Genomic DNA, 27,683 nt, shown 5'->3' on the forward strand with positions numbered 1-27,683 from the left:
TTTAGACCCAACAATCAATTTAAATGAAATACAGGGAATAGAGGAACGCATAAACCATAGCAGGGAAATGCAATCAGCAAAAGTGAGTCTGTAAGGAAACTTTAGAGGACAAATCATCTATTTTTTTCCCAAGAAGTAGATTACAAGAAAAAACCAACAAAAACTCAAAAAAACAAGCAATGAAAAAGAGGCATTCGGGGCTGGGCGCAGTGGCTCATGCCTGTAATCCTAGCACTTTGGGAGGCTGAGGCAGGTGGATCACCTGAGGTCAGGAGTTCGAGACCAGTCTGGCCAACATGGTGAAACCCCATCTCTACTAAAAAATGCAAAAATTAGCTGGGTGTGGTGGCAGGTGCCTGTAATCCCAGCTACTCGGGAGGCTGAGGCAGGAGAATTGCTTGAACCCAGGAGACAGAGGTTGCAGCGAGCCACCATCACGCCAATGCACTCCAGCATGGGTAACAGAGCGAAACTCTGTGTCAAAAAAAAACCAAAAACCAAAAAAACAAAAAAAGTAAAAAACAAAGAAAAAAGATTTCAGAGATATATTAACTAGTCATAATGTGTGGCCCTTATATGGTTCTTATTTCAAACTGAAAACATTACCTCAAATGAATGTTCTTTATTATCCTCTAATCTGTAGTCCAACAAGACACTCAAAGACATGATGCTACAATCAAACTTGCCACTTTTTGCAGCCCAATTTGGATGTACAATGATAGCTGGTTCATCAGGCAAAATATATCTTCTTTCTCGACGCTGACGTTCCATTTCCTCTTGACGTTTCCTTTCTTCTTCCTAAATATTTCAAATTTCAAGTCAAGGTTAAATCTGCAAGTATGATGTATATACACGTCCAGGATGAATATACATCGAATATATACCACATAAAGGAACAAAATTCCCATGACTCTTCATGGTGCTTACACTAACCATAAGGGTTGAGAAGGGAGGAAAGTTCAAATTCACTAAGCGTAGTAAGCTTTGATGGCTCCTAACTCTCTTTTGGATTTCCCAGCATAAGAAACTGCCATGTAAAGAGGGGGAAAAGTTATCTATATTGAGATTATATAAATTAGAAAATTCTGGGAAAATAGTAGTGGTAGCATAGGTTTTAGATCTTCCTGAAACCTCATACTAAAAACACAAAGCAATATAGATATCAAAATCAAAAACCGATAGCATTCATAACAAAACTGACAAGGTATCCCCACAAACCAATATACAAATGGGTGGGAAAAGGCCAAAAGACCTATGTGTTACTGATGAATGTGTCCAAAGAAAGCATAAGGAAGCAATGGGAGAACAAGAAAACCAAAAAACAGCCAGTAGGTATTTACTGGAAAGTGCAGCAGCTGAAACTAGGCAAAATTTTACCCCTAACCAGAGAGTGAATAGAGAATTTATTTTAAGATCTGAAGAGGCCTAGGCCACTCTAGCCTTACAAACTTGCAAAGCTCATTTACTAGGGCTCTATACTGAGGAGAAACTGCTGGGAGTAGGAGAGGAACAACAAAGACATATGAGAACACCCAGACAAAAAGTGATGAAGGGCAAAAGAAACAGCAAACTTCAGAAAGCAAGCCAGCGTATGTTTCTGCCAAAACAAAACAACAAAAGAGCAGAGCTCTATGAATTTAGAAAAGCTATCTGAAAGAAACTACGTTTATAAAATTCAGACAATCTAAATTCACATAAAAATGATTCAAATATTGAGGTCAAATCCCACACAAATTTAGTATTTTTAAAAAAAGAGTGAGAAGCAGCAGCAGAATTATATCCCTGTAGATGACGAAAGTGGGCCAGAAAGACACCACCACACGGCAGATGAAAATTTTAACTATTTTTAAAGTGTGCTAAAAGAAAATGTTACAAGAGACACAGACATTCTGCATCATATTCTTAACATTCAAAATTCAGAAAGTGAGTATCTGATTGGTAGACAGATCATGTATCTGACCCTATCTGTAGCAATTCTTCGGCTTCTCTAATAGAAATGGCAGTGGGAAGGGAGAACCAGGCCTGCTAAAAGCCAATCCAAAAAGGGACTGGGTTTGTGCATTTCATTATACACAAAGTTTTTTTTTTTTTTTTTGAGACAGGGTCTCACTCTGTCACCCTGGCCAGAGAGTAGTGGTGTGATCATAGCTCACAAATAGCACTGACCTCCTGGGTTCAAGCAATCCTCCCATGTCAGCCTCCCCAGTAGCTGAGACTACAGCCACATGTGACCATGCTCGGTTAAATTTTTTTTTTTTCTTTGTAGAGATGGGGTCTCACGAAGTTGTCTCCATCTATCCTGAACAATTCAGTTCTAAAGCACTCTTTTTTTTTTTTTGAGACGGAGTCTCGCTCTGTTGCCCAGGCTGGAGTGCAGTGGCTGGATCTCAGCTCACTGCAAGCTCCACCTCCCGGATTTACACCATTCTCCTGCCTCAGCCTCCTGAGTAGCTGGGACTACAGGCGCCCGCCACCTCGCCTGGCTAGTTTTTTGTATTTTTTTTAGTAGAGACAGGGTTTCACCATGTTTGCCAGGATGGTCTCGATCTCCTGACCTCGTGATCCCCCGTCTCGGCCTCCCAAAGTGCTGGGATTACAGGCTTGAGACACCGCACCCGGCCTAAAGCACTCTTTTCAAGGAATGTAGATGTCTACACAGGAGATGGAGGCTGGCAGGGTGGTGGAGCCACAACTGCCCATTGATGATGAGCTCCTTCATTACTAAACACTGAAACCCAGATGGAGCAAGGAGAGTAATCCATGCAGAGATGGCACAGGGCAGAGTCATGTCATTGTAAGAATTGGAGGCACCCGTGTAAATTCACAGCTTTCAATATGCGTAAGATATAGAAATAAATATACATTTAAATATTGGTAAGTGTTATCTATTTATCTATATATATTCTGTATCTCTGTTCACTGAAGGGGGTTGGGAGCAGCAACCTAATTGCAATGAGCATATCTTGGCTTCTAAATACCATTCTTCACTAAAAAGGAACCAGGGCTTCCTGGGGAAATGACTGATTCCTGAACTAGGACAAGGATAGCACAAAATAAAATTGAAATGCTTTAAAATGCTAGTAAGTAAAAAGTCCTCAAAAAGTGATAAAGATATGTCAAAAGGGCACATAGCTTGAAAGAACTCCCACCATCCAACGTCTGGGACAATTTCATCATGAAAATAACTCATTGAGGGCCGAGCACGGTGGCTCACAACTGTAATCCCAGCACTTCAGCAGGCCAAGGTGGGTGGATCATCTGAGATCAGGAATTTCAGACCAGCCTGGCTAACATGGCGAAACCCAATCTCTACTAAAAATACAAAAATTAGCCAGGCATGGTGGCAGGCGCCTGTAATCCCAGCTACTCGGGAGGCTGAGGTACAAGAATCGCTTGAACCCAGGAGGCAGAAATTGCAATGAGCCGAGATCATGCCATTCCACTGCAGCCTGGGCAACAGAGAGAGACTCTGTCTCAAAAAATAAAAATAAGGTCAAGAGCAGTGCAATATCAGCCTGTAACAGCAGCACTTTGGGAGGCTGAGGCGGGTGGATCATGAGGTCAAGAGATCGAGACCGTCCTGGCCAACATGACAAAACCCCGTCTCTACTAAAAATACAAAAATTAGCTGGGTGTGGTGGTGGGTGCCTGCAGTCCCAGCTACTCGGGAGGCTGAGGCAGAAGAACAGCTTCAACCCAGGAGGCAGAGGTTGCAGTGAGCCGAGATTGTGCCATTGCACTCCAACCTGGCAACAGAGTGAGACTCCGTCTCAAAAAAAAAAAAAAACATAAATAAATAAGTTATAAATAAAAATTTTTTTTTTTGAGACAGAGTCTCACTCTGTCACCCAGGCTGGAGTGCAGTGGTGCGATTGCCACTCACTGCAAGCTCCGCCTCCCAAGTTCACGCCATTCTCCTGCCTCAGCCTCCCGTGTAGCTGGGACTACAGGCGCCCACCACCTCACCTGGATAATTTTTGTATTTTTAGTAGAGACGGGGTTTCACCGTGTTAGCCAGGATGGTCTCGATCTCTTGACCTTGTGATCCACCCGTCTCGGCCTCCCAAAGTGCTGGGATTACAGGCATGACCCACCGCGCCCAGCCATAAATAAATAAAATTAAAAAATAAAAATAAATACGTAAAAAAATAAGAAATCACAAGTCCATGCATCACCTAAGAACAAGGTAATTATCCTACAAAATTACAAAACCATTATCACATTCAAGAAATTTAACACTGCTTTAATATTATCTAATGTCATATCCATATCCATAATCAAATTTCTCCAACTGTCCCAAAAATACTCTCTACGAGTATCTTTTACTTTCACCCATCCAGGATCTAGTCAGGTTTCACTTAGTTATTTGGTTGTTATGTCTCATTAGCCTCCTTTAATCTAAGAGATCCCTTTAACCATTTCTTTCTTTTATCTTTCATTATATGGACCATTTTTTGAAAACTTTAGGAGAGCTGAGAATTTTTCATATTCTAAAAAAAAAATAAATAAAAAATTTAAAAAAGAAAATTTCATTCTAGATTTATCTGTTTTCTCACAGGGTCTTGCTCTGTCACCCAGGCTTAGGTGAGAGGACCACTAAATCACAAGCAGATTTAGAGTAAATATTTCTGGAAGGAATTCTTCATAAATAATGTGTACTTTATAATGTATAAGATTTAGAAACTGATTATATGGCTTATCCAATTACTGGTGCTAAAACACACTTCTGAGATCCCTGTATTTCAAATTCAGAAAACAAAGTAACAGGCTTATGTATCCAGGAGTTATTCTACTGGACAAAAAACAGAAGCATAAAACAGCTTGAATAAATAGTCTGAGTCTCAAGGTTTGATTCAATCAAACATACTGTTTTAGAAGCAGACAGATTCTGGAATAAGCACTTCACTAGAACTCAATTTCTGAGCCATTTACCTAGAAATGTTTTGTATCTTCATTGTGGTGTTGGTGGTGGTTATATACCTATATGCATTTGTAAAAACTCACAGAACTATTAACAAAAAAGGTTGAATTTTATTATAAGTAAATTGCACCTTAATAAAAGCATACACACGGCCGGGCACAGTGGCTCATGCCTGTAACCTCAGCACTCTGAGAGGCTGAGAGAGGCAGATCACCTGAAGTTCGAGAACAGCCTGACCAACACGGAAAAACACCATCTCTACTAAAAATGCAAAATTAGCCAGGCGTGGTGGTGCATGCCTGTAATCCCAGCTACTCGGGAGGCTGAGGCAAGAGAATTGCTTGAACCCAGGAGGTGGAAGTTGTGGTGAGCCGAGATTGTGCCATTGCACTCCCTTCTGGGCAACAAGAGCGAAACCCCGTCTCGGAAAATAAATAGCTGGGCGCGGGGGTTCACGCATATAATCCCAGCACTTTGGGAGGCGGAGGCAGGCGAATCACAAGGTCAGGAGTTTGAGACTAGCCTGGCCAACATGGTGAAACCCTGTCTCTACCAAAAATACAAAAAAATAGCCGGGCATATGGGCGGGTGCCTGTAATCTCAGCTACTCGGGAGGTTGAGGCAGAATAGCTTGAACCTGGGATGTGGAGGTTGCAGTGAGCAGAGATCACTCCACTGCATTCTAGCCTGGGAAACAGAACAAGACTCAGTCTCAAAAAAAAAAAAGCCAAAATAAAACAAATAAATAAAAGCATACACACACATAATCTTAACTCACGTATTCCAAGAACACCCTATACATGAATATTAATACCACAGAGTGTAATAATAGAGTACATACCTCTTTATCGTCTTCAGATTTCCTATCATCCTCCTCATCCTCTTCTTTTTCAGATTTCTCTAACTCCTTCTGTTCTTCTTTTTGTTCCTCTACTTTAAGCTGTTTTGTCAGTCGGGCTATTAACTGGGATTTCAATCCTTTGGAACTAAGAGCTCGACTTTCTAATTCTTTTCGGAGGTCATTTACCTGAATATATGGAGCATGAAAACACAGGAAAAAAAAGGGGGGGTGGATATTGAAATAGGAAACAAACTAGCTACAATTAACAATTATCTTTTGTGGGTTTTTTTTTTTTAAACGGAGTCTCACTTTGTTGCCCAGGCTGGAATGCAGTGGTGTGATCTCGGCTCACCGCAAGCTCTGCCTCCCAGGTTCAAGCGATTCTCCTGTCTCAGTCCCCCAAGTAGCTGGGATTACAGATGCTCACCACCACACCCAACTAATTTTTGTACTTTTAGTAGTGACGGGGTTTCCCCATGTTGGTCTTGAACTCCTGACCTCGCGATCAGCCTGCCTTGGCCTCCCAAAGTGCTGGGATTATAAGCGTGAGCCACCACCACGCCCAGCCTTTTGTGTGACTTTACAAATGTAGCAAAAAGAACATTTGTACAGCTCACTCAACACTTGTGAAAATGCAAAATGATAGCATATTTTTGGAAAATAAAACATATTAACATGCGTAAACATTTTTTTCAATGTTCTTTGACCCAGAAGTTCTCATTTCTGGCTGTCTACCCTAAGGAAACATCCTAAATAGAAGGGGGAAAAAACCCACAAAACTATAGATTTACTTATTTCCTCCCTCCAAAAAAGTGAAGAGTCTAAATGTCTCATAAATTAGCCAGGTGTGGTAGTGAATGCCTGTAGTCCTAACCACTTGGGAGGCTGAGATGGGAAGACTGCTTGAGCCCAGGAGTTTAAGGTTCTAGTGAACTATGCACTGCACTCCAGCCACGGCGACAGAGACCTTGTCTCTAAAAGTAAGTAAATAAACAAATGTCCAATAAAGGAGTAATACCAGCAGGGAATGGTGGCTCGTGCCTATAATCCTAGCACCTTTGGAGTCCAAGGTGGAAGGATCACTTGAGGCCAGGAGTTTAAAATCAGCCTGGGGAACACAGCAAAACCCCACCTCTTTAGGAAAAAAAAGAAAAAATTAGCCAGACATGGTGGAACATGTCTTTAGCCCAAGCTACTTGAGAGGCTTAGGTGAGAGGACCACTGGAGCATAGGAGTTTGAAGCTGCAGTGAACTCTAATGACACCACTGCACTCTGTCCCTTTAATCAATTTACTTGAATAGTATAAAATATTTAAAAATAATTACATGCACAAAATTAATGTTAACTCAACAGGATGAGTCATTTTCTTTTTTTTGAGGCAGAGTCTTGCTCTGTTACCCAGGCTGGAGTGGCATAACCATGGCTCATGGCTCACCATGGCAGCCTTGACCTTCCAAGTTCAAGTGATCCTCCCACCTCAGGCTCCTGAGTAGCTGGGACTATAGGCATGCATCACCATGCTCGGCTAATTTTTTTTTTTGGTAGAGACAGAGTCTCAGTATGTTGCCAGGGCTGATCTTGAACTACTGGGCTGTAGCAATCTGCCCATCTGGGCCTCCCAAAGTGCTGGGATTACAGGCATAAAGCATAGTGCCCAGCTGCAACCTTACACACACACATACGCACACGTATTTTTAAACAAAATTTCATTTTGTTGCCTAAGCTGGAGTGCAGTGGCACAATCATAGTTCACTGCAGGCTCCAGATTCCAGGCTCAAGCAATCCTCCCATCTCAGCTTCCCAAGTTGCTGGGACTACAGGCGTGTGCCACTATGCCCAAATAATTTTTTAGACTTTTTATAGAGACAGGGCCTCATGATGTTGTAGAAGCTGGTCTCAAACTCCTAGACTGAAGCAATCCTCCTCCTTCAGTCCCCAGAAGTGCTGGGATCACAGGCATGAGCCACCTTGCCTGGTTTATTATTTTATGGTTGTTTTTTTTTTTCTACTCAGCATCCTCGGGTTGAAGTGATCGTAACTTTTATACACAATAACCAATCAACCAATCACAAAGCTTGTACTCAGAAAAACACAAATGGAATAAAACACACAACAGGCGAGGTGGATCACATCTGTAACCCCAGGACTTTGGGAGGCTGAGGTGGGTGGATCAATTGAGGTCAGGAGTTCAGACCAGCCTGGCCAACACAGTGAAACCCCACCTCTACTAAAAATACAAAAATTAGTTGGGCATAATGGCACAAGGCCTGTAGTCCCAGCTACTAGGGAGGCTGAGGCACAAGAATCTCTTGAACCCAGGAGGCAGAGGTTGAGATCGTGCCACCGTACTCCAGTCTGGGTGACAAAGCAAGACTCTGTCTCCAAAATAAATAAATAAATAAATACACACACACACACACACACACACACACACACACACACACGTATAAACTGTATATATATACACACACACACACACACAAACACACACACACTGCCCAGGATGGTCTCAAACTCCTGGACTCAAGCGATCTCCCCATCTATGCCTCTCAAAGTGCTGCAATTAGATGCGTGAGCCACCGCTCCCAGCCTCTTCCCAGTTTAGATGTATATCAATCTATGTTTTAATTTTAAATATATTTTAGGCTGGGTGCAGTAGCTCACCCTTGTAATCCTAACACTCTGGGAGGCAGGGGTGGGTAGATCGCTTGAGGCCAGGAGTGTGAGACTGGCCTGACCAACATGACAAAATCCCATCTCTACTAAAAATACAGAAATTGGCCTGGCATGGTTGTACGTGCCTGTAATTCCAGCACTCCGGAGTTCGAGACCAAACTGGCCAACATGCTGACATCCTGGCTAACATGGTAAAATCCCGTCTCTACTAAAACTACAAAAATTAGCCCGGCGCAGTGGCGGGGCACCTGTAATCCCAGCTACTCAGGAGGCTGAGGCAAAAGAATCTACTGAACCCAGGAGACAGAGGCTGAAGTGAGCCGAGATCATACCACTACACTCCAGCCTGGGCAACAAACCGAGACTCCATCTCAAAAAAATTTTTTTTAATTGAAAAAGATAAGTAAAATCCATCCTCATTAAAGTTACCTTCATTGTCTTTGGATCAAGTTTAGACCAATGGGTAGGTGTAGAAATTTCTTTAGCTTCACCATCATCCTTCTCTTCTTCATCCTGACATACAAAGTTAAGAATGTAATTACTATTATGAAACCGTAAAACAAAAATAATTTATTTTTAAAAGTCTGTTGCTGATCTGTGCAAGGTCACAAATGTTTCAGATTGTCTTCTCCTAAAGTTATTATTTAGGCAAGTCCACGTACATACATTCTACCACTTTTAACTGATCACAAAGACACTCATCAGCCAATCAAAGCCAGATCTGTGAAACACAAAAGGGTGATAAATTACAACACAAAGGATATCAGGGATGCACAAACACTGCCGGTATCCACAAACCACACAGTGTGTGATCTTGCCCCAATTTTCAAGCCACCCAAAGACTGATTTAGTCAGACCTTTGAAATGTACCAAAGACGTTGCCACATAGCCTGAAATTTCAAATCTCTCAGACTTGTGGTTGTCCAATTTCAAATATCCATGACTAGAACTGATGACCATGAAAAAGAAAATTTTTTAAATTTTAGAAAATGGCAAAATGTTTAAAATGGCTTAATACTGAATCTTGTTCAACAACTGGTCCCAGATTCCAGCAACTAGACCTATGATAAAAACAAAATTCTGTGCAATTTAAGCACAACTTATTTTCCTTTGAGGTCTCAGCACTCTTAAAAGTTAGGATAATAGACAGAAATTTTAAGAGAAAAGAACATACAACTATACTGCTGAAAGCTGGATTACCAGTCGCTGTTACCAGTTATGTTCCTCCATGTGTGTTTGTTATGTAGTGTGTGGTGTGCATTTGTGCCTGTGTTCCTGTGCCTGTGAGAAGCGGAAATAGAAAAAGGGATTAGCGTTCAGTGCCTGTTCTCCATCAGCCTCCTTGCGTTCACCCTGAAGCTTCTCGACCAGCTGCTGCTTGTATCCTCGGGAGAGGGTTTCCCACTCTGAGCGGGTGGGAAGGCAATGCCAAACATCCGGGAAAAATAAAACCACTGTCTCCACATGAGCTGGAACTGTACGCCCCTTGTGGGTCTCCTCAGGGCGATGGTAGCGAATCTCTGCAAAACGGTACCTGTTGCAAGGGAAGAAGCATGTTGGAAAAAAAATTCTAAAATACATTTTAAAGACCCTAGTTCACTTGTAGCACATCAAGTAAAGAAATTTTGCTGCAAGAACTTGAGGTTGGTCTAAAGAAAAAAAAATTATAGAAGCCATAGTTCCTCTTTTGGTACATTTGTACAATATTTAATAAGTTAAAGGAAGAATATGTTCCCCCAAGGCATTTTCAAGTTTGATTACAGAGCTACCCACATTTTAGAGAATACCTGAAGAAGCTGGATAGCTGTTCAGATTTCATGTGCTAAAAAAGAATATTCTCAAATTAAGTCACAAGAGACACACTAAAATACACAGGACAAATAAGCCTCAAGAGAAAATATGGCTGAACAAAAATAATCGCAACTACATCATTTTATAACAAAAGAATTATAATGAAATGAAGTTCTCTCTTGACGATCTTCTCCAGCTATGCATGAAATGAAAAGTATTTTCAACATACATCCAACTTCCAAAGTACAACATAACAAAACATTTAAATTTTCAGTTTATTTTGATTAGTTCTTAATCCTTTTTCCCCAAAACATTTTGGCACCAAATAAACTTTAGCTACAAATGGGGATTTTCCTTTGGGATTACCTGCATGACCAGGAATGCTAAAATAAGCCAAGGGGAAAAGGCTGATCGACAAGAACAACTACATAAACTATTAGTAAAACACTTCTAATCAAGAAATGAATTGGTACTTACCATTGTGTGCACACACTTAGATCAATGCCTGTCAGAGCCTTACAACAACGAATAGCAGTCTTAATCAACACAGAGGGATCTTTTTCTGGGTCTGGTCCATCCAACGAAGGAGACCAGTGGCCTCCAATGGCCATAGCTTCATCCTTGCCTTTCATGCCCACTAAAAACTAATTCAAAACAAAGAATCATTTACATATATTACGCACCCTGTCAAATTACAAATAAGATACTTGAGAAGGAAAGGTACAAACCTTTCCAATACCATTTTTACTACCTCTGGTATCTGTCAGTCAAGGAAGAGTTCAGTTCATTGTGTTCCACACTGCATTTCAGCAATGGAATAGGATTTACACACATCATAACTCATCCTTTTAAAATATTTCTTCAGATAGAGTTCTTTTAAAGAAACAAGCTATAATTCAAACTTCAACAACATCCAAAGACACTGAATCCTATTACCACTAAGATTCTACTATGTTACGAATATAAAACATCAAAATGACTGTTGAACTAGTAGCGTACAAATAAGATATAGTCATAATCTGCAATGAGAAAAACATCTACATCATTAAATTCTGGGTGCCTTAATATTGAAATTAGTCATTAAACTAATCAACACATATTAAAATGTAGGGTTTTAGATTTTATGTGTACAAACTTACAGCTAAGCAAAGTGAATACATCTAAAGTTAAAACAAATGTGTCCTTTTACCTTAACAAGTCTAGCAGGATGTTGGAATCCATCTCGAAGTTCTTGCGGGTCTTCAGCAAGAGCACATGACTTATGATACAAATCTTCCATACTAGGGCTAGCCATCAGCATTACCTATTATAGTCAAATAATTCAATCCTGTCAAAAGTCTAAAGTAATGTGAAAAAATGAGAAGCACTACTAATTATCTTTACATATTAGATGTCTGAAATTTTTAAATAAAAATAGGAAGTATATATAGCAGAAATAGTATTAGATACCTCAGCCTCCCAAAGTGCTAGGATTACAGGCGTGAGCCACCATGCCAGGCCTAGATACCTTATAATTACTTAGTTTTAACTTTTGAAGGGATGCTTTTTCACTCAAACAATGCTTTAAACAAAACTGTAGACTATACGTAATATACTGAATGTTTCCCTTAAGACTAACATTTAGTGCATTCATCTAACACTAAGTTTTATCTGAGGCTACCAGAAGTCATATGACATTCCAAATATCTCATTAACATCAACTTTATCTTCACATTTTTATAAGATTTTAAATGTTAGAATAACTAGTTTTACAGCTCAAGAGATGAGGCAAAGAGAGCTGAAATTAAATTATATAACCAAAATAGGATCAAGCAGTCAAGAAGAAAACAGGTATTTGGGTCTACCTAACACTTTCTGAAGGATAATTCTACATACCCTTTTATTATGAATAACTGCTAAGAAATTTAAGCTGCATATCACAGTTGAATACAAACCTTTGCACTGTATAAGTGGTCGGCATCTGGTGGATCAAGAATGGCCATATTTTTTTCTAAGGACTCTACTTCTCTGTGCATTACATAAAAATTGCAGTAATTTCCCAGCTGAAATGGTCTTGACAAAGGGAAAGCATCCACCCATGTAAACTGAGCATCAAAAAAGTCACTAGGTATATACAAATTCTGATAACGGCGCCTTAGTTCCATCATGTCACAACTGGGACTGAAAAACAGACATAAGTAGTGAGTAAAGAGCCTTATAAAAATGTTACACAAACATTCACTCGATTCTGTAGCAAATACAATTTCATATGGTAAAAAGTAAGCTGAAAAAGGACAAAGTCAGTTACCAATGAGCTATAGATTTGGATAGAGACATATGAAAATATTACTTTCAAATTTGTATACTCAAAGTTTTGAATAAATAGTATTCTCAGTGTTATCCTTATTTAGTTACTTTTTGTTACAGAAGACCCTTTGAAATAACTTGAACCTCAGCTCCAGAAAAGATCTGTACAAAAGCAGGTTTTCCTCAGCTGGAACTGTGGATTACTGGAAAATTATGGTTCATGTTGAAAGGATACAAAACATCAATGAGAGTGGTACCAAATTAGTATTTCTGTATGCCCCTCAGTCAGGTTTTCAGAGTGTAGAAAAACTATGGAACTTTTATTTTACTACAGTAAGTTCCTAGATCAACCATACTTACATTCAAAATTAAATACAAAAATCCACACAAAAGGAAAATTCATATATTCCTTGGATTATCTGCACCTCCACACCCCTTTCTCTGTGAATGATTAAGATCCATACCTGATTATTATGTATAGAGGGCATAAATTTCTTGTCTTTTAAATCTCGTACTGATTTTTTAAAGGATCATTTCCTTTTTCCTAAGAAGTAGAGTTTTTAAAAGAGAGGAACTGAAAGGTCAATCTGGCAAAAGGTTAAGAGATGTCTGTTAAAAGTATAATGTAAGACGAAAAGACAACTACATTGTCTTTTTTAAAGACAACTAAAGGCAGAAGTTGAAAGATGAAGTAATCTACATGTAGAGATGTCTTTATTTGAAGTATAAAAATACAGAGCAATAAACTTGTCAGATAATAGACTATTATCTACCTACCTATTTATCTATTTATCTATTTTATCTACAGACAGAATCTATCTATCCATCTATCCATCCATCCATCCATCCATCCATCCATCCATCCATCTATCCATCCATCCAATCTACAGACAGAATCTTGCCCTGTCGCCCAGGCCAGAGTGCAATGTGGCATACTCATAGCTTGCTGTAACCTGAATTCCTAGGCTCAAGCAATCTTTCCATGTCAGCCTCCAAGTATTATAGCTAGGACTACAGGTGCACTACCATATGTGGGTAACTTCTACTTTTTGTAGAGGTGAGGTCTCACTATATGCCTAGGCTGGTCTCAAACTCCTGGCCTCAAGTGATTCTTCCACCTTGGCCTCCTAAAGTGCTGGATTACAGGTGTGAGCCACCAGTGCCAGGCCTGTAATTATACTTTATTTGGATATGACTCTGCTGTCAAAATAATAAAAACGTGAAACAAGTATCTGAGTTTTGTTTTTAAGGAAGTGTGACAAAAAGAAAATATGTATAATTGTTTCCCAATTTCGCATCACCAGAATTTTTGAAGTCATGTTTTACCCCACAGGAGTAAAATTTATAATAAAACAAAAGATGTAAGTACAAATAAATCATTTCATGGGCATGAAGTTTCTTATAATCATATTAGTGTAAGAAAATCTTGATTTATACAACTACAAATGAGAAGTATGGAAACTTTAAAATCATTTTTACTTGCAAGAGATCCACTTAATGTTCTGGGAATTTACTTCAAAGTGGTAAAACTAAACTGTGAAGGTCTAATTTATTATTATTATTTTTCTTTATTTTTTGAGACAGAGTCTCCCTCTGTCGCCCAGGCTGGATTGCAGTGGTGCAATTTCAGTTCACTGCAACCTCTGTCTTCCGGGTTCAAGTGATTCTCCTGCCTCAGCCTCCCAAGAAACTGGGATTACAGGCACTCACCACCATGCCCAACTAAGTTTTGTATTTTTTAGTAGAGTCGGGGTTTCACCATGTTGGCCAGGCTGGTCTTGAACTCCTGACCTCAAGTGATCTGCCCACCTCAGACTCCCAAAGTGCTGGGATTACAGGCATCAGCCACTGCACTTGGCCCCTGAAGGTCTAATTTAGAAGAAGCTAAATAGCTGTTTAATTTCATATCCTATGCATCAACTCTTCCCAAAAAAGCATTCAATATTGAGAACAGATGGGTTAAAATCAGAGCTCCCCTATTTAATATCTTTGAGGCTGTGAAAGCGGTGTTGGTTTCAACTGGTTTCTCTGAAATATGCAGACTACAGATTTTTAAGCATAACAGTAAACAGCTATAAGAAGAAAACTAGTGTAAATGAAGAGTAGTTGCTGGGCCAGGTGTGGTGGCTCACGCCTGTAATCTCAGCACTTTGGGAGGCCGAGGCGACTGGATCACCTGAGGCAAGGAGTTTGAGATCAGCCTGGCCAACATGGTGAAACCCTGTCTCTACTAAAAACACAAAATGAGCCGGGTGTGGTGGCGCATTCCTGTAATCCCAGCTACTCGCGAGGCTAAGGCAGGAGAATTGCTTGAACCCGGGAGGCAGAGGTTGCTGTGAGCCAAGATCGCCCCATTGCTCTCCAGCCTGGGCAACAAGAGCGAAACTCCATCTTGAAGAAAAAAACAAAAAAAGAAGTAGGTGCTGATTTGACCATAAGTAAGAGTAAATGAACACCAACTACGTAACATAATTAAGCAAAGTCACCAAACAAAATTTTCTTGGCATTAAGTAGCTTGACTAAAATTCACTGGGTTACTAAATCTAGAACTGAACATACAGAAATTTTAACCACTGATAGGCAAGTATTATGAATGGTAATTATCACTCTGTTTAAATGTAATAATATCATCTTAGGCCACTGCATTGCATACAGCTATCTGCTTTTAGCTCAACAGCCTTGAACGCTGCTTTTAATGATTTTCCTGTTTTACGGTCAATTTGTTTTTTTTCCATCTATTCATCTATTACCTAAGTTGCCACCACAACCCACCATTAATTTCTGAGACTATACAACTGCCACACAATGGGTTAAGTCCTTTGGATACATGAACTAAACCTCACAATAATTCTGCTAGTTAATATTACCTTTTTTTTTTTTTTAGGTAAACATCAGAAGTTCCTGGTAAATTGGCCAGGTACAGTGACTCATACCTGTAATCCCAGCACTTTGGGAGGGCGAGGCAGGTGGATCGCTTGAGGTTAGGAGTTCGAAACAAGCCTAGGCAACATGGTGAAACCCCATCCCTACTAAAAATACAAAAATTAGCTGGGTGTGGTGCTGAGCACCTGTAATCCCAGCTACTAGGGAGGCTGAGGCAGGAGAATAGCTTGAACCCAGGAAGTGGAGGCTGCAGTGAGCTGAGATCACGACACTGCACTCCAGCATGGGTGACAGAGTCTCAAAAAAAAAAAAAAAAAAAAGAAAGAGAAACTCCTGGTAATTTGTCATGACTTCTGATTCAAAGGGTGAATAATATATTTATGTATATACATACACATACACTATACATGTGAATACATTATGTATGTGAGTATATATGCATATCTATGTTTCTATTATACTACACTGCCACAGCTAAACTTGAAATAATTGGTTTACTACTGTATTATTGCCTCATCACATACAATGGACTATACATGATCTTCAAGTTATCAGTAAGTCTAGATCTTAACTGATTCTAACTTTAGGGGAATAACTTTATGACAAAGGAATTTCCTTGAGGGGCTGTCTTTTTCAATACCAGTTGATTTCCTTCATGGGGATATAAAAATAATGCAGCATAGTAGAGAATTAAGTTATTTCAAATTGCATTTCTGCGCTTACATGAAGAACACTAACTGTCGGGAAATCAATGTTGCAAGAAAAATATCTCTGTAACATATTCTGTCAAATTATACGAAATTAGTAACTCAAGAAAACAATGGGTGGGGAATAACCTACCAATCCAAAGAAAACTTTGAAAACTGAACTGTGTAGCGTGGAACAACACGTCGAACTCTCCGAGGTGATCGTTCTCGCTCTCTTCGTGGAGATCTTTCCCGGGAACGTTTCCTCTGAGGTGATCTTTCTCTCGATCTACGTCTTTCTCTCTCTCTCTCACGACTGAAAGCAAATTTTTCTAAAATTACTAATATTTCTAATATTATGGAAAAGCTCTTCAACGAAGTAGAGTAGGTAATGTAAGCAAGATTCCACAGTATATTTGTTTTAACTTTTTAAAATTTGTAGTAAAATAGACATAACACAAAATTCAGCATTTTAAAATTTTATATTATAAGCACATAGTTCAGTGGCATTAACTATGCTTACATTGTTGTACAACCATTGCCACCATCCACAGTATACTTTAGAAAATATACCTTCGATCATCTTTTCTGTTAGGCACTTGATCCCCTCTGTCATTTCTTCCTGAAAATCGGGATGGGGGATCTAATCGTCGTGCTGGTTGTGGCTGTGAAACTATACGAACAGGAGGCTGCAATAAACCAGCTTTAAAAGATAAAAGAAAAAAATGTTTAGCGTGTCTAAACAAAGTTCAAAAGTACCTGATAAAATTAGATGAACAAAGTTAAATAACTGAGAGTCACTAAAATTGTTTTTTCAAAGTTGGCCTGTTAATATATATTTTCAAATAATAGGTACTGGCTGGGTGCAGTAGCTCATGCCTGTAATCCCAACTCTTTGGGAGGCCGAGGCGGGTGGATCACCTGAAGTCAAGAGTTTGAGACCAGCCTGGCCGACATGGTGAAACCCCGTCTCTACTAAAAATGCATAAATTAGCTGGGAGTGGTGGTGGGTGCCTGTAATACCAGCTAATCAGGAGTCTAAGGCAGGAGAATCGCTTGAACCCAAGAGACGAGGCTGCAGTGAGCTGAGATCGTACCACTGCACTCTAGCCTGGGCGGCAGAAGCAAAACTGTGTCTCAAAAAAAAAAAAAAAAGAATAGGTACTGTCAGGTCAGGCACGGTGGCTCACACCTGTAAGTCCAGCACTTTGGGAGGCAGAGGCGGGCGGATCACGAGGTCAGGAGTTCAAGATCAGCCTGGCCAATATGGTGAAAACCCGTCTTTACTAAAAATACAAAAAAATAAGCCAGGCGTGGTGGCGCGTTCCTGTAATCCCAGCTACTCAGGAGGCTGAGGCAGGAGAATCACTTGAACCTAGAAGGCAGAGGTTGCAGTGAGCTGAGATCGTGCTACTAAACTCCAACCTGGGCGACAGGGCGAGACACTGTGTTTTAAAAAAAAAAAAAATTACCTTTTTTTTGAGACAGGGTCTCACTCTATAGCCCCAGTTGGAGTGCAGTAGTGCAATCATGGCTTACTGCAGCCTCACCTCCCAGGCTCAAGCAATCCTCCCATCTCAGCATCCAAAGCAGCTGGGACATAGGCATGCACCACTAAAACCAGCTAATTTTTTTTTTTTTTTTTTTTTTTTTTTTTGAGACGGAGTCTTGCTCTGTCGCCCAGGCTGGAGTGCAGTGGCCGGATCTCAGCTCACTGCAAGCTCCGCCTCCCGGGTTCGGGCCATTCTCCTGTCTCAGCCTCCTGAGTAGCTGGGACTACAGGCGCCCGCCACCTCGCCCGGCTAGTTTTTTGTATTTTTTAGTAGAGACGGGGTTTCACCGTGTTAGCCAGGATGGTCTCGATCTCCTGACCTAGTGATCCGCCCGCCTCGGCCTCCCAAAGTGCTGGGATTACAGGCTTGAGCCACCGTGCCCGGCCAAAACCAGCTAATTTTTTAAAAAATTTCTTTGAGGAGACGGGGTCTCCCTCTGTTGCCCAGGTGGGGCACTATCTTGACGAATCCTTCCCAATACTGAAAATCAACAATTTCATTTTGAAATAGTATAAATATTTCCAGGTAGGAATAGTGCAAATTTACCTTCTTTACTACAATGCACACTTAATTTATGGAAAGATGTATAATATATGCGAAGTTGTAAGTATTTTAGACAGATTAACTAGAACAAGTAACTAAGTCCTTTACAACATAGATTAAAGGCCGGGCGCGGTGGCTCAAGCCTGTAATGCCAGCACTTTGGGAGGCCGAGACGGGCGGATCACCAGGCCAGGAGATCGAGAGACGATCCCGGCTAACACGGTGAAACCCCGTCTCTACTAAAAAATACAAAAAAACTAGCCAGGCGAGGTGGCGGGCGCCTATAGTCCCAGCTACTCGGGAGGCTGAGGCAGGAGAACGGCGTAAACCCGGGAGGCGGAGCTTGCAGTGAGCTGAGATCCGGCCACTGCACTCCAGCCTGGGTGACAGAGCAAGACTCCGTCTCAAAAAAAAAAAAAAAAACAAAAAAAACCATAGATTAAAATACTCATTCCCCCTTTCAACATCTGATCACGCCATAAGGACTAAAAAATGTGTTTTTCTTTAAAAGTTGCTCAACCTCAGTAAAATGATTCACATTAAACATCTCTAAAGTAGACAGAACTATTACACATCACAGAAAATAAACACAAGCACAAATAATTTCATTCTTCCCAACTGATAACATGATATATGGGATCCCACACCTCTCCACTAGAACAGTTTTCTGACGCTGGTCTATGACAATGATATTAACTCCTAGTAGGAAGCCTAGTATGGTGATCATCTGAATTACTGCTCTGCAGTTTGTAGCAGGAAAAAAATCTCTCCACTACTATGTTTCCTAAAAAATTAGTTCAGTATGGTCTGATTTTTATTATGAATGGAAAAATGTGTATGTCAGTAGGATTCTTATGCATTGTTATGCTCATCTCCCTTTTCATGTCCCTGTCATCCCAGAAACATATAGGGAGCTTTCAATTTTGGAACACCCTCACTGGGACTTCTCCTTTAAGAAATACTCCATGGGGAATTGTAAAAGTGGCACAGGAGAAGCCGGGTGCGGTGGCTCACGCCTGTAATCCCAGCACTTTGGGAGGCCAAGGTGGGCAGATCACGAGGTCAGGAGAGCAAGACCCTCCTGGCTAACATGGTGAAACCCCATCTCTACTAAAAAAATAAAAAATAAAAAATTAGCCGGGCGTGGTGGCAGGCGCCTGTAGTCCCAGCTACTTGGGAGGCTGAGGCAGGAGAATGGCGTGAACCTGGGAGGCGGAGCTTGCAGCGAACTGAGATCATGCCACTGCACTACAGCCTTGGAGACACAGCAAGACTCCATCTCAAAAATAAAAGACACAGGAATCAGCTTGAAAAAATTCTTACAAACTATACATATAAAGGATCAAAAAGAAAACAACTGACTATAAAACAAAGGATAAATTAAAAAACCCATGAGGCCACAGTAAAAAAAGAAAAGACCTAACATAAAGCAAGAATTGGATGCAGTAAGAAGGATGAATAAGCCAGGCATGGTGGCTCATGCTTGTAATCCCAGCACTCTGGGAACCTGAGGGGAGTGGATCACCTGAAAGTCAGGAGTTTGAAACTGGTCTGGCCAACAGGGTGAAACCTCGTCTCTACTAAAAATACAAAAAATTAGCTGGGCATGTTGGCGGACACCTGTAATCCCAGCTACTTGGGAGGCGGAGGTTGCGGTGAGCCGAGATCAAACCATTGCACTCCAGCCTGGGCAACAAGAGCAAAACTCCATCTCAAAAAAAAAAAGAGTCTCACACACAAAATGTCATAAAAGTAGAATCACACATTATGTTCGAAACCAAACAAGGATGCATACAAGAAAATGAGTTACAAATGGTTGTTGTGCAATTTGTGAGACAGGGTCTTGCTCTGTCACCCAGGCTGGAGTGCAGTTGTGCAATCTTGCCTCACTGCAACCTCCGCCCGCTGGGCTCAAGTGATCCTTTCACATCAGCCTGTGTACACCATCACGCCTGGCTATTTCTTGGATTTTTAGTAGAGATGGAGTCTCACCATGTTGCCCAGGCTGATCTCGAACTCCTGAGCTCAAGCAATCTGTCCACCTCAGTCTCCCAAAGTGCTGGGATTACAGGTGTGAGCCACTGCCCTGCTACCAGACACAATGTTGTATTTTTTTGACCTGAGTAGTGATTACATAGGTGTTCATTAAATAACTCATTACACTGTAATCTGTCATTTTGCTATGTATCATCATCTACAATAACAAAGAAAATGCAGGCTGGGAGCAGTGTCTCACACCTGTAATCTCGGCACTTTCGGAGGCCAAGACAGGCAGATTACTTGACTCCAGGAGTTCAAGACCAGCTCGGGCAACATGGCAAAACCCTGTCTCTACAAAAAAGTACAAAAATTAGAGGGGGGCTGAGACGGGAGGATTGCTTAAGGCCAGGAGGTCGAGGCTGCAGTGAGCTGAAATCACACGACTGCACCCATGCCTGAGTGACAGACCGATACCTTGTCTCCAAAAAAGAAAATGCAGCCTGGGCATCATGGTGAAACCCCGTCTCTACAAAAGATATAACAATTAGGCTGGCAGGGTGGCGTGCACCTGTAGTCCCAGCTACTCAAGGAAGCTGAGGTAGCAGGATCACTTGAGCTGGGGAGGTGGAGGTTGCAGTGAGCCAAGATTACACCACTGCACTCTAGCCTTGGTGACAGAGAGAAACCCTGCCTCAAAAAACATGTCACAATCACACTTTTTAATGCCAATTAAGTAGGCTTCTTTAAGCTAAGGCTAACTGTCATCTTTTTCTCTTTTTTTTTGAGACAGTTTCGCTGTTATCACCCAGACTGGAGTGCAATGGCGTGATCTGGGCTAACTGTAACCTCTGCCTCCTGGGTTCAAGTGATTCTCCTGCCTCAGTCTCCAGAGTAGCTGTGGTTACAGGCGCCTGCCACCACGAGCCAGTTAACTTTTGCATTTTTCCAAAAGTGCTGGGATTACGGTGTGAGCCACCACACCCAGCCCTATGTATTATTTTAAACACTGTTGTTATAAGAACACATCTGGATCGGGTGCGGTGGCTCATGCCTGTAATCCTAGCACTTTGGGAGGCCAAAGTGGGTGGAAAACTTGAAGTCAGGAGTTCGAGACCAGCCTGGCCAACGTGGAGAAACCCTGTATCTACGGCCGGGCGCGGTGGCTCAAGCCTGTAATCCCAGCACTTTGGGAGGCCGAGGCGGGTGGATCACGAAGTCAGGAGATCGAGACTATCCTGGCTAACATGGTGAAACCCCGTCTCTACTAAAAATACAAAAAACTAGCCGGGCGTGGTGGCGGGCACCTGTAGTCTCAGCTACTTGGGAGGCTGAGGCGGGAGAATGGCGTGAATCCGGGAGGCGGAGCTTGCAGTGAGCCGAGATCACGCCACTGCACTCCAGCCTGGAAGACACAGCGAGACTCCGTCTCAAAAAAAAAAAAAAAAGAAACCCTGTATCTACTAAAAATACAAAAATTTGCCAGGAATGGTGGCACATGCCTATAGTCCCAGCTACTTGGGAGGCTGAGGCAGGAGAATAGCTTGAACCTGGGAGGCTGAGGTTGCAGTGAGCCCAGATTGCAGCACTCCAGCCTGGGTGACAGAGTGAAAAAGAACACATCTGGAGTTTCAAACAATCAATTGGCAAAAAAACTTAAAACTCAGCAAATTCATTTGATGTGGTATGGTTTAATAAGTAATTTAATAGTTTTGATATTTAAGTCCACAAGGGTGTATCTTTTAATTTCTTATCATTAAGAGAAAAAAAAAAAAAACTTCCACATAGCTATGGAAGTAGATGTGTCCTATTCAGGATTCTTTAGGCTTCAAGTTTTCTTGAAATCCCTGCCTATTTTTGAAATTAAAAGCATAGTTATATTAACAACTAAAAAGTTACATATTCGTCTGAAACAAAAGCAAAGATACCTTTCTGCTGAGGCTGCTGTAATAAGGGCTGTGGTTGAGTCTGCAATAGTGGTGTAATAGAAGCTGCTGAAATCTGTGCCTGCAGCAATGACTGGGGCTGGGGCTGAGTCTGAACACCAAATGTCGTCTGTGGTGCAATTGGCTGAAGTACAGCAGGAGGAGTCTTCAGTAACGGCTGGGTTTGCGACTGATTCTTCAATTAAAAAATGAAAGAATAAGAAAAAATAAACTTTGTGAATTAGAAGACTCACTTACCAAGCTTCTATAATACCTAACTCAGTATTTTCTGTACCTGATTTGGTAGTGTTTGAATTCTCTGTGCATTCCATTTAAAAGGCATATTAGGATTATAAGTAGCTTCAACCAATACTCTGTCACCTACTTGGGGGGTTTTCCCTTTGACAGCACTGTAAAAAAAAGAAAAAAATAAGTTAAATATAAATACAATTAAAATAGATTTCTCCCCAAAATGATTTACATAGTTAGTACTTTAAAGTAAACTATATTTCAAAAAAAATGAACAGTAAACTATATCAGAAACGGAAGCCTGGAAAGCTCTTTTAAAAGATGAGGCTGGGTGCGGTGGTTCATGCCTGTAATCCCAGCACTTTGGGAGGCTGAGACGGGCAAGTCACTTGAGGTCAGGAGTTCAAGATCACCCTGGTCAACATGGTGAAACCCTGTCTCTAGTAGTAATACAAAAATTAGCCGAGCGTGGTGGCGCACACCTGTAATCTCAACTACTCAAGAGGCTGAGGCAGGAGAATTACTTGAACCCGGGTGGTGGAGGTTCCAGTGAGCTGAGATCGTGCCACTGCATTCCAGCCTCGGTGACAGATGAGACTCGGTTTCAAACAAAAATAAATAAATAAAATAAAATAAAATAACAATAAAAAGTAGTTGGGGGATGGGAGCAGTAGATCACGCCTGTAATCTCAGCACTTTAGGAGGCCAAGGTGGGCAGATCACTTAAGCAGTTCGACACCAGCCTGGCTAACATGGTGAAACCCCATCTCTACTAAAAACACAAAAATTAGCTGGGTACGAATCGCCTGTACCCGAGAGGCGGAGGTGGCAGTGAGCTAATATCGCACCACTGCACTCCAGCCTGGGCAAGAGTGAGACTCATCTCAAAAAAAGTAATAATAATAAAAGAGGCCGGGCGCAGTGGCTCACGCCTGTAATCTCAACACTTTGGGAGACCAGGGCAGGTGGATCATGAGGTCAGGAGTTCAAGACCAGTCTGGTCAAGATGGTGAAACCCCATCCCTACTAAAAATACAAAAATTAGCCGGGCGTGGTGGCAGGAGTAATCCCAGCTACTTGGGAGGCTGAGGCAGGAGAATCGCTTGAACCTGGGAGGCAGAGGTTGTAGTGAGCCAATATTGCGCTACTGCACTGCTGCCTGGGCGACAGAGTGATACTCCATCTCAAAATACATAAATTAATTAAAATTTTAAAAATAAAAAAATAAGAAAAAGTAAAAGTAGACGGCCAGGTACAGTGGCTCATGCCTCTAATGCCTAACTTTAAAAACCAAACGGATCACTTGAGATCAAGAGTTCAAGGGCCGGGCGCGGTGGCTCAAGCCTGTAATCCCAGCACTTTGGGAGGCCGAGACGGGCGGATCACGACGTCAGGAGTTCGAGACCATCCTGGCTAACACGGTGAAACCCCGTCTCTACTAAAAAACACAAAAAACTAGCCGGGCGAGGTGGTGGGCGCCTGTAGTCCCAGCTACTCGGGAGGCTGAGGCAGGAGAATGGCGTAAAAACCCGGGAGGCGGAGCTTGCAATGAGCTGAGATCCGGCCACTGCACTCCAGCCTGGGCGACACAGCAAGACTCCGTCTCAAAAAAAAAAAAAAAAGAGTTCAAGACCAGCTTGGGCAATATTGTGAGATCACATTTCTACAAAAAATTTAAAAATTAGTCTTTATGTCTAGATCTGAAGAAAAAGGAAAAAAAAAATAGTTGCCAGGCGTGGTGGCTCACGCCTGTAATCCCAGTACTTTGGGAGGCTGAGGCAGGTGGATCATCTGAGATCAGAAGTTCAAGACCAGCCTGGTCAACGTGGTGAAACCCTGTCTCTACTAAATATACAAAAATTAGCTGGGCGTGGTGGAGGGCACCTGTAATCCCAGCTACTCAGGAGGCTGAGGCAGGAGAATCCTTTGAAGCCGGGAGGTGGAGGTTGCAGTGAGCCGAGATTGCACTGCAACCTGGGCAACAAAAGCGAAATTTGCTCTCAAAAAAAAAAAAAAAAGTTGGGCATGGTAGCATGGACCTAGAGTCCCAGCTACTTGAGAGGCTGAAGCAGGAGGATCCCTTGAACCCGGGAATTTGAGGCTGCAGTGAGCTATGACTGCACTTCTAGACCCCAGCCTGGGCAAAAGAGCAAGACCCCATCTCAAAAAATAAAATAAAAAGGGCCGAGCATGGTGGCTCACGCCTGTAATCCCAGGTCTTTGGGAGGCCGAGATGGGTGGATCACAAGGTCAGCAGTTCGAGACCAGCCTGACCAACATGGTGAAACCCCGTCTCTACTAAAAATAAAAAAAAATTAGCCGGGTGTGGTGGCGGGCACCTGTAATCCCAGCACTTTGGGAAGCTGAGGCGGGTGGATCACTTGTGGTCAGGAGTTTAAGACTAATCTGGCCGACATGGTGAACTCCCATTCTCTAATAAAGATACAAAATTAGCCGAGTGTGGTGGTGCATGCCTGTCATCCCAGCTACTCCAAAGCTGAGGCAAGAGAATTGCTTGAACCCAGGAGGCAGAGGCTGCAGTGAGTCAACTGAGATTGCACGACTGTGTCCAGCCTGGGCTACATATAATTTCTGCCACAACTAAACAGGTGTTTTATGGTAAATGCAAGAAGCCATGTGACAAGACCTAACTAAGTTTACCTAAGCTGAAAGAATACATCTTCATCCACAAATCCAAATGTATCATGTAGTTTTGTAACCACCCCTGTGAAAACACGCTGCTTCTGAGGCTGGGTTTGCTGTTGACTGGACCTTGGTGTTGGATATGATACAGTTATTTGTGCTGTTGGCTGAGGAGTAGATAGGCTAAGGCTTGTAGGCAGTGCAACAGCTGGCTATAAAACAAAATCAACATCAAATTAAGGCAATGATTTGAAATCATCTAAAAACTCAGTATGACTACTTAAAACTAACCCAGAATATTAAACTTTTCATATTATAAGATACACATGTACATCTTGAGAGTCAGGTCTAAAATTAAACTATAAATTATTTTTAGCCTATTTCATCAAGATCCCTCAGATGAGTGTTCTTACTAATACAATAGCTATACTAGCATAATAAAGGCTCAGGAAAGTCCTAAGTATAGTAAAGGAACTCAGCATTCCTTAAACTTTCACCACAAAATTATTTTCTCATGAAATTTCTTTAATATCTTAAGATACTAGTAATGTGTTATGGGTACACTTAGGGAAATAGCATTTGAACAAAAGAACTTCTATAGTTTTTCTACTTAATTTGGAAATTCTACTTTGTTGATGATTGAAAATATGAGTTAGGTGTTAACCAACTGTAGTTCTTTAATAAAAACAGGTTGATTGCTCAATTCAAGTATATTTTTAAAAGACAAGTAAGAGATTCAAGACTAAAAATATGGTACCAAAGGTTATACCGTGAAAAGCTTCTCTCCTATCCCTGCTCCTCAGCTATGAAGTTCCCTAAACCTGAAGCAATCACTGTCCTAATTATTAGTGTAAAGCCTCCTAAAGATGTTTTATTCGAATATGCATATAGATAAATGGAAGCATATAATACATACCAGACTGTATCTTTACTTCTACCTCAGATTATCTGGAATATCATTCCATATCAGTACACAAAGAGGTTTTACTTTAACAGCTGCATAGTATTTCACTCTATGTATTAACCAGTGATCAGCAAACTATGACCCATGGGCCAAAGACAGCCTATAGGCTGTTTTTACATAGTTTATAAGCTAAGAACACTTTTTACACTTTCAAGATTGTAAATATAGAAAAAGAGTATGTGAAAGGCGTAATAAATAGTATGCAAAGCCTAAGGTAGCACTAACAAAAGTTCAAAACTTTTTAATGTTGCTGAAAAATTAAGCAGATAATGTCACACAATAACTTTCCCTGCTAAAGTGGAAATAACGTGCAGAAATTTTCCAAAAGAAGACGACTACAAAAATCTGTATTAATGAAAAGTCAGTAGTATTAAGTTTAAAATAAAACCTCAGCTGCGCGTGGTGGCTCACACCTGTAATTCCAGCACTTTGGGAGGCCAAGGCAGGTGGTCAGGACCTTAGGCGAGACTAGCTTGGCCAGCATGGTGAAACCCTATCTCTACTAAAAATAAAAAAATTAGCCGGGCATGGCGGCAGGCGCCTGTAATCCCAGCTACTCAGGAAGCCGAGAGAGGAGAATCGCTTGAACCCGGGAGGCAGAGGTTGCAGTGAGCCAAGATTGCACCATTGCACTCCAGCCTGGGCAACAGAGGGAGGCTCTGTCTCAAAATAAATAAATAAAAGAAAACCTCGTATTTATTCAAACTGTATCACAGCTGAACCTACAATGAGAAACCATCAAAGATAAAATAGCATACTTCTACCTTTATTTAGCATTATATTCCTAAATTATTAGGTGAATCTAACAAGTAACTAAACTCTGAAAGAAAAAGTAGAATAGGAATAAAGCTTTAGTCTACTGTTCATTCAGACATCCAAAACAAATAAAGTAATACCAACTAACCTGTGTTAAGAGGGTTTGCTGGGGTTGCTGTAACTGAAAATAGAAAAATAAACACACAGAGAAAAGGGTCAATCAGAATTGTTGCTTCATAGATGATTTATAAAATAAATAATTCCTATAAGTTATTCTACTTATTTTTATTTTTTTAAACAGAAACGAGGTCTCACTATGTTGCCCAGGGTAGTCTTGAACTCCTGAGCTTAAGGAATCCTCTTGCCTTGGACTCCCAAAGTGATAGGATTGCAGACATGAGCCACTGCACCCAGCCCAGTTATCTTATTAAGAAAAATGTGGGCCGGGCGCGGTGGCTCAAGCCTGTAATCCCAGCACTTTGGGAGGCCGAGACGGGTGGATCACGAGGTCAGGAGATCAAGACCATCCTGGCTAACACGGTGAAACCCCGTCTCTACTAAAAAATACAAAAAACTAGCCGGGCGCGGTGGCGGGCGCCTGTAGTCCCAGCTACTCGGGAGGCTGAGGCAGGAGAATGGCGTGAACCCGGGAGGCGGAGCTTGCAGTGAGCTGAGATCCGGCCACTGCACTCCAGCCTGGGCGACAGAGCGAGACTCTGTCTCAAAAAAAAAAAAAAAAAAAAAAAAAAAGAAAAATGTGAAAAGTAACAGAGATCACTAGGTATAAAATTTCCTACAATTATTTCTAACAACTGCAGACCTCATATATAAGTAACTCACTCAATGATAGGCACTTAACTACTTTTATTAATAAAAATACAGAACCTGATTTTTTTGTTATTGTTATTATTTCCTAGGAATAGCATCCACAGTAAAACCCCACAAAATCTCTAAAAGCGAAGATTACCACACTACAGAAATAACTCAG

At 41.3% G+C, this 27,683-nt stretch overlaps 1 protein-coding gene and 1 non-coding gene across 20 annotated transcripts in view; both read right to left on the bottom strand.

Moving 5' to 3' along the window:
- Positions 1-27,683, bottom strand: part of CCAR1 (cell division cycle and apoptosis regulator 1) — a 77,997-nt gene that overhangs the window by 26,567 nt on the left and 23,747 nt on the right. For all 19 annotated transcript variants that reach the window (XM_077944904.1, XM_077944901.1, XM_015147321.3 and 16 more), the window contains 13 exons: positions 26,844-26,876; positions 24,994-25,187; positions 22,379-22,493; positions 22,087-22,279; positions 16,659-16,788; positions 16,240-16,401; positions 12,165-12,390; positions 11,420-11,533; positions 10,708-10,874; positions 9,763-9,973; positions 8,869-8,952; positions 5,763-5,948; positions 607-798 (listed from right to left, as the gene is read on the bottom strand). In XM_077944904.1, coding sequence (XP_077801030.1) covers positions 607-798; positions 5,763-5,948; positions 8,869-8,952; positions 9,763-9,973; positions 10,708-10,874; positions 11,420-11,533; positions 12,165-12,390; positions 16,240-16,401; positions 16,659-16,788; positions 22,087-22,279; positions 22,379-22,426 — 1,713 coding nt within the window. In that variant the 5' untranslated portion in view covers positions 22,427-22,493; positions 24,994-25,187; positions 26,844-26,876. The remainder of the gene's footprint in view (positions 1-606; positions 799-5,762; positions 5,949-8,868; positions 8,953-9,762; positions 9,974-10,707; positions 10,875-11,419; positions 11,534-12,164; positions 12,391-16,239; positions 16,402-16,658; positions 16,789-22,086; positions 22,280-22,378; positions 22,494-24,993; positions 25,188-26,843; positions 26,877-27,683) is intronic.
- Positions 11,006-11,072, bottom strand: LOC114670229 (small nucleolar RNA SNORD98). Its single transcript, XR_003719710.1, has one exon. It is a non-coding gene; the product is annotated as a small nucleolar RNA SNORD98 (small nucleolar RNA).

This window comes from Macaca mulatta, chromosome 9, assembly GCF_049350105.2.
Source record: "Macaca mulatta isolate MMU2019108-1 chromosome 9, T2T-MMU8v2.0, whole genome shotgun sequence".
Classification (NCBI taxonomy): domain Eukaryota; kingdom Metazoa; phylum Chordata; class Mammalia; order Primates; family Cercopithecidae; genus Macaca; species Macaca mulatta.